Genomic DNA, 12082 nt, shown 5'->3' with positions numbered 1-12082 from the left:
AGTATTGAGATTTCAGACAATCAGTCAGTCAAGTTTTGAGAAAGAAAAGTGAACCGTGAGGTGAAAACAAACAACGAGATATCAATGCTAAGTAAAAACGAAAGGAAAAGAACGCACACAATAAGAACAGGGTAAGACGAATCAGAGGAACGGAGAAGAGATAGAAGAGAAAGAAAATGAGGAAAGAAGATATCCTCAGCATAGATATCTTGAGGAAGGAGCAAGAGAGCGGAGCCGAAAAAAAGATCGAGAGAGCCAAAGGCACACAGTTTCAGGTGCCTGCATGCACCAGCTACAACAAGCTGGTTGCCGTCGCGCCTGATTGAGAGGCGCCAATGCTGCCCTTTCGTCTCTCGCTTTCATTCCCCATTCCGTCATTCCCAAACCATACTTCCTACCCCATAACTCTTTGTCGTCTTGGGTATTGAAGAGCTCTATAAGTGGTCCGACGCCCTAGCTCCTTTCCTTCTCGTCCTGCACAGCCGCGAGGCTTTGACTAGATTGCGAGCACATTGGAGTGCAACGTCCTGAATCCACAGACGAGACGAGACGAGACAAGACGGAGAAGATTGAGGGTAAAGCATAAACCATCCTCTTTCTCTCCGGAGAGGTCGTAAACCATGAACCATTTCTTTTTGTTTTGAGGGGACCGACAGGTGTAAAAAAAAGAAACAAAAAACACCATCGCAGCAGTTGTGAGGGACCTTAACCATTGATCTTGAAGAAAGCAACGAAAATAAAGATACTGGAATCCTGCAACCCGATATCGTCGAAGTCGACGAAGCAGGAAGGTCTAGGTCGGCTACTGCTTCTTAGATAGATTTTCTAATATTGAATGCACCCCTTGCGGTTCGAGCACAACCTTGGTGCCATCGCATCGTGCCTTGCTCGTGAACTCTGAACATAGCGCATTGATGTCGGCATCCTGAAGGGAGAAAAAAGTCAGCGAAATGATTCTCAAAAAATGAAAGAAAAACAAACCTTGAACTTGGGATCTGCTCTAATACTCCTCCAGGCGCTTAACACTTCAATATTCTTATCGCTTTTGGCTGTCGTGGGGAAACTCGACCCCGAGCACGCAATCATGGTGCCCAATACGGAATCCGAGCTCTTACGCACATTTACAGGCGGCGCAAACGGCGACGCACCCTCGCTTGCAATCCGTTTCTCTAGCTCCTTTCTCGTCCGCGGACATGTATCCTCGCTGTGAATCGGCAAACTGCTCGTCTTGTTAGTGTCCGAGGCGGGTGTGGATGCCGATGAAGCAGGCGAGTCGCGCGGTGTAAATACCAGCGAAGAAGTACCTAAAACAGACGGTGACGATGAGGATGAAGAAGATGAAGCAACAGGAGATCGAGCATTGTTCAATGTGTTGTTATTGCTGCTGCTGGTTGAGTTTGCATTCGGCGGTGAAACATGATGGGCTACAGGGCTGAGCGACGACGCCGGCGACTGGCCGAGCAGCGACATATCCATCTGTCCCGTCGAGGACAAATAGCCCGAGAACAGATCATCAAGAATCGTGTCCTGGGAGTTCGAAGGAGTGCTCCATGTGGAAAGATTGTTCATATCAAAGTTCATATTCATCTGATTGAAATTGGTCGTCGTGCCAGATGCAGAGGGTGTAGGGCTCGCTGGGTTATCAAAGGTAGATGCAAAGGACATAAACATGGGGTTGCTGGCAATGGAAGTATATGGAGCATTAGAGGCAAGGCCGGTGCCCGAGGTCGCACCGAAGCCAAAGTCCATCTGCATGGCACCCTCCGTAGCCGTCGGCTGAGGAACACTGTCGTCCAAAAGATTGAGAACAGCAGGATCAAAGGTGGTCAAGGAACTCCAATCGATAGGATTAGTGTTCTTGGACGATCCCGCCAACGGGGATGCTGCGGACTGAGGTGAGGAAATCGAAGAGAAGGTGGACTGTGGAGTATTTGACGAGTCCCCATTAGTACTTGCGGCCTTGGGCATAGTGAAGGTGAACGAGCTCTGCTTGAGAGCTACGTTTTCGGTTTGCAGTCGGGTCAGCAAATCTCTGAGGTTCTCATTCTCGTGCAGTGCCTGCTCGTTCTTTGCTTCAAGGTCGGCAACCTTGTCTTCGAGCTGAAAATGATCAAAAATGATAAGAATTGATAAAATCCCGACTTTCCCATGAAAGAAGAACGTACATCCTTGACATGCTTTTCCTTTCTCTCTCTGAACGCCCGCTGTGCTGCCCGATTCTGCTCTTTGCGCTTCATAAGACGGCCCTCATCCTTGTTCTAGACATCGAATTGATTTTTCAATCTCTTTATCACCTTTTCAGATGGCCCAGGGCACTCACGTTGCCATTTCCGCCCGTAGACTTGCGCCTGGAGTTACCTGAACTCGATTTCTTGTCGTTGCCTGTGCCAAAATATGGATTAATAAGCAGACTGATAACGCAGAATAGCGCAGTGGCACTCACCTGTGTGCTGAGATTTGGTGGTAGGGCCGTCGTCTGAGAAGTCCTCATCGCTGGCCTTGCGTTTGAGGGCTGTTTCTGGGACATCGTCGTTGCCGCCGCCGTCCTGATTGGAGTTGGGTGGACTTGGACTACTGTCCTCTGAAGGGGGAGTGAGACTGGGAAGTTCGAAGGGGGTGATGCTCTGTGGGTTAATGCCGTCTGTGAAGGGCGCCATGAAGTTGTAGCCACTGTTGTCGGTTGGGAACTGCTTCTGGAGAAGGGCGAGGAAATCGTTGTCGGGAAGCTGATTAATGTCCACGCTCTGGGAAAGATCCCACAGAGGAGTAACTTCAGGGAAGGCGTCCATGGCTTGGGTGGTGTAGGGAGGGTCGGCGGGGAGAGAAATGGGGAAGGAGAATGGAGTTGACGATGAGCAGAGCAAAAGAAATGGCGACGAGCAGAGGGCGAGTGGGTAAGAAACTGTGAAACAATCACAAACCAATTATATTACCAAGCACAAATGAAAGAGATCACGTGAATGGGACCGTTTTGGCCGAAGTACGCGTTGCCCTGTTAAGTAACCCGGCGAATGCGCATGACACCGCCCATCGATTTAATGCAGACCCTCATACCCGGAATTTATATAACATTCCGCTCCATCACCAACACGCAGCTCCTCGTTCATGGCCATGCTTTGGCCAGGGATACGAAGGGTGTCTGGCTGTGAAGAGGAAAGAAACCCCCCGGCTCGTGCGTTCCGCTGGCGGTTAGATAGGGTCCCCGTCAGTGACCGCAAACAAGCCTAATAATACAATGTACATCAGCTTGATTATGTCTTGGCCTTTCCGCCATTCACGGCGCCTGTCTCTGTCTCCCCCACTGATCGGCATACTTAACTCTGACTCGAGCACCAATGGTCAAACCACCACCCATCAAGGAGCCGACAACAGAAACAGCCAGTCTCCAGTCGTGCGTTCATAGTGGATTCACCGCGCTTAAAACATACTCCCCCCCGAGCTATCTCCGCCACATACGCGGTCTCAAAAATACACAAACACTCTAATGTTTCTATGTATCAATCTCCCCTGCGTATGTCAGTTGACGTTCGAGAATCACTCGAGTCGGAGCACCGGTCTCTATCTCACCAAGTACCTGCCAATCACTTATGTATGTCTGTGTTTCCTTGGTGCCTGCGCTTTCGAAAACATATATACCGCGTCTGCTCCGCATCCCTAACCATTATAATATTACACCATAAGAGTAAAACAATCACTTATCAGATAATACGAAAGACCATAACAATGCATGCAATCATCCCAAAAAAGAGCGCCTCTCCATTACACCCACTCTCCCACACCAAGTACCTCCGACTTCCGAGGGGAAATCCAGGAGTCCAATTCATGGATCGACATTCTCCCCCAAACCACAATCATTGATTCCTAGCATTCCAACCTCGGCAGTCGTCCCCAAATACAGAAACACAATTGTGAGAGTTCGAATCGCCTACAATCTCCGACCCTGGGTTTCCCCCAAAGCTTCTGCACGAAACGTTGTTCGGTCCATCGGCACGAAAACAGAAAACAAATCCATCAACAAAACAACGGACATTCACTGTACGCGAAACCATGATTGATCCATCAATACACCATGCAACAAGAGAGAGGAAAGGAAAGGAAACACTGACGTAGTACTCGATCTCCAACTGCATAAAATTCAAAACCGCAACAACGGAGACACGAGAGACAAAAAACACGAATCCACGATCAGCAACGATGGACAAAGCACGATCGAAAGGTAAATAAATTTGGGAATTGAGCCACGTACATATAGAAACGCCACGTTTTGTGGCCACAAGATATTGAGCCCCACGGGATTATACAGCTCGGCATTTAATTGGTCTATCAGTGCCCGAAGCCTTATCATCTCCTGGACATATAAGTAAACTCGTTAGCATATCGCACTCTTTTTGGTCGTAAACTCCACACGAAATTGAAAATAACATCCTCAGCAGACTGATAACGGAGAAATAGGATATTGGCCACAACAAGAGAAACAGGGCACAAAGAAATAATCTAGACATAGATAAAGGAAACACCCACCTTTTCAAAATGAGACTTGACAAACAGCTTCGAGATCTGCAGACTGAAAATCGCTAGCATATTATCCACAAGAGAGTGCCGCAGACTATGCGCCGATATCAGCAACTCGTTGATCGCGTTGATCGACTCCAGGAAGTGCGTCGGCGTTATCTACAAGGGGGAATCGCAAGTATGTAAGTTGGCGGTCGTTCGGTCAAGTTAGATGGACAGATAGATAGACACAAGCGTTTAGTTGCCGTGCCGAGAAGTTCAAAGTCAAAAAGCAAAACCAGTAGAGATAAAATTGAAAAATCAAACAGCAAGCCAAATCGTAATTCGGGAAAAGCAAAACAGAACGAAAAGAAACGAAAGACACAAACTCACCCTGCCTTCCAGCTCTAGAGGATAGATTGGCGCGAATTGTATCACCTCCCCGCCCGTATAATCTCTTTCAACTCTCAGAATTTCTCGAGGATGGTGCACTCCAATCTGTCCTACCGGGGCCGTGCCATAGGCAGAGTCTGGCGCAGGAGGTCCAAAATAATATGACGATTTGGGTATCAGCGAACGCGGGCCACCACTAAATGCAAAAAATAAAAACAACAGCATAAGTCAGTCAGTCAGTCAGTCTTCTTCCGCCCATTTAATCATCCACAAATCGTGTCAAAACGCTCATAGACTGTAAATTAATTTACAAGAACACTCACCCAGAACTCTGTAAGGTCCTAAACTTCTGGGAGGCAGCTGGTGAATAGTATCCTGCAATGGATTTGGAATTATTATCTGGCGGCGGGTCGATCTGCTCCCAGGGCAATGGCGACGACGGCGTAGGCTTCAGATCTAAACGGAGGTGCGACGCTCGTCGTGCAATCGCAGATGCCGGCGCTATGCCTCCTACACCCACACCTCCCTCTCTCTTCTCCTCGTCGTCGTCCTCAGCAAAAAGCAACTTCCCCTTCGAATCCACCACATCCTCCCCTTCGTCTTCCACCACTACCGTATCGTCCTGTGTAGCCCGCCGTCGGTGTGTCTTCTCCCCGTCGTGCCCATCATCCGTCCCGTTGGCCTTCAGAGGATCCCACGTAACCGCCGTCGTCGCTGTCCGCGGCTGGTCCTCACTCTGCCGCTGACTGTGACCGTCCGCCCTATCCACTGATTTCTGAGGCACATGCATAGGCTGATACACGAACGTCCGCGACGGGCCTTCGCCTGCGCCCTCATCGGGGCCGACAGGCAGCGATATACTGCTCGAAGAGGGCCCTTTTACATGGGTATGTGCCCTTGTCGTCGTGGTTGTTGTTGGATCGTCGACTAGTGTCCGCTCGGCCAGCCCTACATCTACATCCTCCTCCTCTCCCTCTCCCGCCCCATCTGAGCCCTGAGTCCGTGTCCAATTCCCTACATTCGCGTTTTCCACTTGAGCTTGGTTCGTTCCAGCACCCGAAGACGATGATGGTACACCTGCGTCTTTCAGCTCCTGCATTGACACGCCTTCCATCTTCGCCGTAGTTCTAAATTTCTAGTGGTGATAATAAGAGTTTCCCCGGGAGTCACTGGGCTACGGCTCGAGGCTATCCTTCGAGATACAATCAAAATTTAAAGCAGAAGAGGACTACAAGTCGTTTGCGTCGTGTGCACTTGCAGGTCCTGTTGATGTTTGCAGACACCCAGAAGTGGCTCGTGTATCGTTTATTCAAGTCTATATGTACTATACCAGTGGTACCGACGAACCGCCACAGACCCGTAAGACCGGAATATGAAGGAAAGCAGCAAGGTGCTACGTCTAGTGTAGGCGAAGCAGACAAAGAGCTAGTAGTTCGTCCGATGTCACGATGCATCAGCCATCATTTGCATCACTCTCAGGGCTTTTTTGTCAAATTTGGCAAATCCAAAGAAGACTGCTGCAGTGCCGACTTCTTATCGATCATAATTACGAACACACAAAAATTTTTCAGTAGAGCTGCTGTATCGACAGTTGAGAGCGAGAAGTCAAGAGGTGAGTAACAGAAATTTACCGCGAAAAATACAAGTCCAAAAAGAAAAATCCCTCATCGCGAAAGGAACTCAGGAACGAGAGTTTGGATTAGTCAGCAGCTACAGTTTAACCTCTGAAATCAACTTGAATTTGGTTGACCAACACTCTCGACTTGACCCACCACTCATTCTAGGATGTTTGTTTTTCAGTGCCACTTCTGATACATCATCTGGCTTCAGAATGATACCCAAAATGGCAGTGTCATCTAGTTCAATTGGCCTTCAACTGCTAGTAAGCGTTGACTCCGTTCAAGATTGCATTCGATTTGATCACACAGCATCATTGCGGGTTAACATTTACTATCTACCGGTTACACTAGTTTCTCCTTGATGAAATTTTCAAAATCGCACCCTCTGGGATCATGGGTATTCACGGTACCATCAACATCAACATCATACGTTTTCGCTCGTATCTGCTACTTGTTTACTCTGAGTCTGTCATCGGGATCCTTGTTGGCACAGTGTTTATCAGCACCAACCATCCCAAAATTAACGCAATGCAAAGCAAAGTGAAATGATCATGATCATGATCATTTTCGCAATAAACAACGCCCATAGCTATTAGCTGTCGATCTTCCCTCGACCACGCCACCATCGGCATCACTATTACCTTGACCGTTCTTTCATTCGCAACACTGCCAATAATAACTCCTGAGGCGTGTCCGTGCTCTATGGCTACCTACCCCACACCCTGGCAATCCTCTAGTATATCCGAGCCCTGCGCTCACTACCACACTCATGTTGTCGCTTAGCCAATGGTGGACGACGCTTTCTCTCACTGACGAGTGCGTTCACCTTTCACCACGTTTTCATATCCATGTGTACCCTGGTTGCCTGTATCTGTCAACCTTTACGCGGTTCTATCTCTATCTGATTCATATCTTGCAAGAAAAAAATTCTTGTTCACGAAGAATAGTCATTGGCAAACGGCCCAAATATCGCAATGATCTCCCACAGCCAAAGGCATCCCGCTTCTCCCCGTCCGGAATCGCGATGCTGGGACTCTCTATCTACCCTTCTTCAGTGGATGATGTCTCATCCGTCTCAATAGTCTCTTTATTTCTCCGGGCTAAATACAGGCAACCTTCTACTGGCTGGGCATTGCGCCATTGAGGTAAGGATTAGCAGGGAACCCACCCAAAAATAAACTTCGCAGTCCTGCGTGCGCTGAGCATTTATATCCTATTTTTGGTTTCCCTGGACAATCGGTGCAACAATGCTATCGTCTTCCTTCTTCTCTTGGGATGGCTACAAATAGCACAGCAAGGAAAAAGATGACATAGCTTCCATTCCACATCTGATTCCCAGCGACGAATGTCCAGACGACCACGGAACCCATGTCCAAATGCCCACGCGCAGCCAATACTCAAGGCACATCCGAATCTGTCTATGTAATCCTATTCCCTGGTTGATTCTCTCGCCTCTCATTTCCCATCGCCTGGAACATCCACCCACGTCATGCATAATTACTTATCTCCAAAAACTGTCACCAGTTATCCAACTTCCCTCTTCAATTCAATAGACTTTGCATTCAATTCCATCTTGGGTCTCGGGGCAACTCACGGTGATTGATTCAAGATTGGCTGATCAACGATGACCATAGCCAAAGACTGGGTTCCAAACGTACATTCCAACTTATTCGATGCATGCGTTCTTTTTACCTTTCCCATTCCTTTTTCACGACGGTGCTATTTCAACATTGATCATGCCATATCACTCCTAGAGCCTACCTCAGCCACAGAATTAGCTTGCCAAACTAAACGCCCGAATCCCACGTCGTGCGGAGGTCCCCCCATCCGCCCCCCTGAGCGGCTTGTGGTATATTGGCATTAGCTTTTTCTCTTTCCCGAGATCCTACTATATTCGTGCGCACATCATTCCTTCAACGCGAATAAGGAGACGCGTGACGACGATACATGTAAAACTCATATACATTCGCCACAGTCAAAAATACCCATGTAATTGTAAATGAAACCTTTTGCCATTCTGTTATTCAGATAATCATCACAAACACGTCCAACTTTAAATTCTCCACACGCCGACACTACCCGCGTTTTAACAGATAACATAAGGCTTACTTGAACGACGACAGCGTCAGTCCATAACCATCCATATCTACAATACACTTGGTCGAATCTTGCCGTGCAATGTGCCGCTTCCCCGATTCAGCAGCTGGTTTCCAACGAGCCGGGAACTCGGTATTTACTCTAATACTTACCCTACTGCTTTACGCTGATGCCCTAAAATACACCTTGACTGGATGAGCTAGACAGGCCCACCCGAGGACATTGGCAAATTCACACCATCCGTTCATTTAATGTGATGTATATACTAACTTTACAGGATGCTAAGCTTGTGATCAACTCCTTCGCTCTCATCGGATGGGGTATACATATGTCGCGTAACAGATTAGCAGGTGGGGATTGGATTACCTATGTAATATAAAGTTACTTATATGATATAATTTGATAGTGTATCAACACTGCCAATGACTTTCGTCCACCAAGCTAACGTACGGGTATCACTAGGGTATATGATCAAACTAACGCTTACAACAGGCTGATATACTTTCCGCCTAGGTTCATCACGCGAACGCAACTCACAAGCACGCTAGCACTGACACCCTGTACGACGGAGCCACCTGCATCGAGCCCGTCAAATAACGCAACATACGACATCGTCATTTGGGCTAGGTAGACAGGTCGACACTAACTCACGTCTACATCCCGAGCCTATCGTGCATCATTTAATTGGAGAAAGTAATCTTCCTATGGACGATGTTACATGCCCCGATCCATGTCTTCTCAACAGCTTTATTATCACGGAGAACGGAAGGAAGGAAAATGTCAATTGACAATACGCCATACATAGTATACCCCTTTCTATTTATCTGCCATACGTGAAGTTCGTAATACTGGGACCACGCCGCCCTCGAACCAGCTTGAACCCTGAGTACAAATTGTTGTCACTACGTCTATCTGATACGTATATACGACTAAGGAACGAAGCAATCATCTCCCCGGTATCTGTATGTACCGCCTTCCATCCCTGGCATGTAGGAAAGGAAACTCTGTCCAAAGAGGAGTGTTGCAGCATGGTTTCCCCTAACACCTATTCATAAGTCGACCAAATGTATTTCCCCCAGACTCAGCCTCCCCTGCGCCTTAAGTACACAGCAGGCTATTTTTATCATCAGGGCCAGAGGTAATTCCGCGTTCTCGCAGGTACTTGTTATGGTTAGACAGCCACTGACCAGGGAAATCGCCGTGGAACCGTACTTGTTCGCTTTGAAATTCCCAATCGGAAAGCATCAAAGACCCCGGCCGTTGGGCTCCTTATAGCCGTTTTGAATTTGGTGTGAGCGCATCGTTCAGTGATTGACAGGCTGGCGGCCCTCCGAGGTGGGACAGGTGTGTGAGCGGTGAGGTCAGCAATACATAATCCATAGTTACTTTACTCGTGCTCTTCATTAATGTCCTGTATAGTACTACTTTAAGATACACAAGTCTACTCCGGTTGATTCCGGCCACACCGTCAATAGTCGACGCATCTCTCCTCTCAATTTAGCCGCTTGACCTGACTGACTGACTGACTGCGGAGCACAGGAGTCTATTTCTAGCCGATTGACTGACGAAACGATGATGGGTTTGTTTTTTCTTTCTCTTCTTTTCTTTTGATGGGATGGTGGTGCTGATTTATTACATGATGCTGATTCCCTTCCTTCTCTTCATCTTCTCGCTTCCTTCTGCGCCGCTCGGGACTCGGGTGTTGTGTAATGTGTGTTTGAACAGTTGGCGAAGTATCACAAGTGACATTGTGGCAACGCTCAATAAGTGATTATGTTCAGAGTTTCCCACAGCATTTTTTTCATCCAGAATGGGCGAAAATCATGTTTAATTTTAGCCAATGGATCTCTCTTTGCTATCTAGTCAGATCTGTCCAGGTTGGAGGGATGAGCGACCGGCGTACGTACTTGCTCTGATTGCGGCTGTTTAACAAATGTATTTATCATATTATTACTGACCCGTACGATTGGATAGCAGGAGAGCTACCAGCCGGTGTGTTGTTGTCAGGTCAAACTGAACACAACACAACAACATCATCCTCGTATGTTGTAAAACCTTAAGTGCACATTATAAACGACCGTCTTAAGTCATCACAAAGGAGCTCTCACGGCTGACATTGACTTTCTGAGCATCCCAACTGGACCCTTCATGACCACCCCGGTAAAAAAATAGAACAGGCTAGGAACAGTAGTGCATATGAACCGTATAAGGGTTGCTAAGGGCAAATCTGATTTAGCATTCAACCTCCTTGTCATGGACCGCCGCCGCGTTCCTCCCTCATTGATCCTAATTTCCTCATGAATGTTCGTGTTACCTTTGCCTGAAGGCTGACATATATACGTAGGACCCTCCTTGCCCCCGATGCCAAAGCATTCCATTTTGTTCCAAGTACTACTCTGCTTACTCTACCCCAAGACTTAATCGGACGTACCCCCCCTAATTACCCGCGAGGCAGGTAGTCGTTGATTCTTGACAGCCATTCTCTTGTCCTTTCTTGGGGTTGGGCTCAAGGGGAGTTTATAAATTACGGGGAAGTCGACCTCCTTTCTGGGTTCCATGCCATACTGTACATTAGATTCTTTTTCGTTATGTTATACATTCTTTTTCACGAACGAGAAGGCGCGAAGGAGCTGAATTCCATATTCTGACGTGATGTGATGAGCCAGACAGTTTTCCATTACTTACTGTATATGCACACACACAAAGCAGGCAGGGACTACCGCCCGACCGCCTCCGACCAGGCCCGCAGAGATGCAGCAATGTATTGGTCGTTCTTCCGAAGTTGCGGAGTTGGGGACTGATCACACAAGCCTGGCAATAAACCCAGCGGGGGCGAAGAGAAAAAAAAACCTAAATAATCCGGACGTAAACGAGCCATTCCGGGACATGTCCTCAGGAGATATTCATGTCCTGGCACGCCACGTTGACTAATCTTGGTATCTAAATTGTCGGTTGTTTTAAAAGACCAAGCAATTTGATCATGGTTGCCGATGGGCTCTTGGACTTATATGCAGGGTCCTATCGCCTCCTGATTTTAGGTCGTTTGACTTCATTTAGAGCCGATTTGGACATGTGTATATATAACCAATGTCATGCTGATCAATGAAAGGTTCTGATGTCCTCTGATATCCCTCCGGCGACGGCAAGCACGGCGGTGTCAAAATGCTTGTCAAGGTATGCTGCGTAACGTATACGCATTCTATCCGATTATCATGATTGGATTGATTCGTACCCTTATGTACATTAATGGACCATCACGACGGCTTGTTCTCTCGCTTGTTCGTATCATGAAATGAGCTTGGTGGATGGTAGTAAAGTAGCATGCAATTTAGTGCACCCTCGATCTAGAATAGACAAGTATTCTGACGATGAGGATAAATCAACGTGGCAGATAGTTGGTGTGGATTGAGGGTAGTTTGGATGTGAAAGTGAGGCCGTTCTTGGGCGTTTAGTAGCCCGCTAAAGAAGGGCGTGATTGTAGG

General features: G+C 47.6%; 2 protein-coding genes across 2 annotated transcripts; both read right to left on the bottom strand.

Annotated features, from left to right (window-relative positions):
• Positions 1 to 802: 802 nt before the first annotated feature.
• Positions 803 to 2789, bottom strand: JR316_0001242 (AP-1-like transcription factor yap1; the record flags this gene model as incomplete). The annotated part of the gene is made up of 5 exons (XM_047887052.1): positions 803 to 925; positions 982 to 2100; positions 2166 to 2258; positions 2321 to 2382; positions 2444 to 2789. 5 exons carry the CDS (start codon positions 2787 to 2789, stop codon positions 803 to 805), a joined length of 1743 nt encoding a protein of 580 aa, XP_047754798.1.
• A 1705-nt stretch (positions 2790 to 4494) lies between these two features.
• On the bottom strand, positions 4495 to 5998 carry JR316_0001241 (uncharacterized protein; the record flags this gene model as incomplete). The annotated part of the gene is made up of 3 exons (XM_047887051.1): positions 4495 to 4671; positions 4885 to 5080; positions 5208 to 5998. 3 exons carry the CDS (start codon positions 5996 to 5998, stop codon positions 4495 to 4497), a joined length of 1164 nt encoding a protein of 387 aa, XP_047754797.1.
• Between the last annotated feature and the right edge of the window lie 6084 nt (positions 5999 to 12082).

This window comes from Psilocybe cubensis, chromosome 1 (genome assembly GCF_017499595.1).
Source record: "Psilocybe cubensis strain MGC-MH-2018 chromosome 1, whole genome shotgun sequence".
NCBI lineage: Eukaryota > Fungi > Basidiomycota > Agaricomycetes > Agaricales > Agrocybaceae > Psilocybe > Psilocybe cubensis.
The sequence above is the reverse complement of the archived record's forward strand: the minus strand, read 5'-3'. Positions and strand labels throughout refer to the sequence as shown.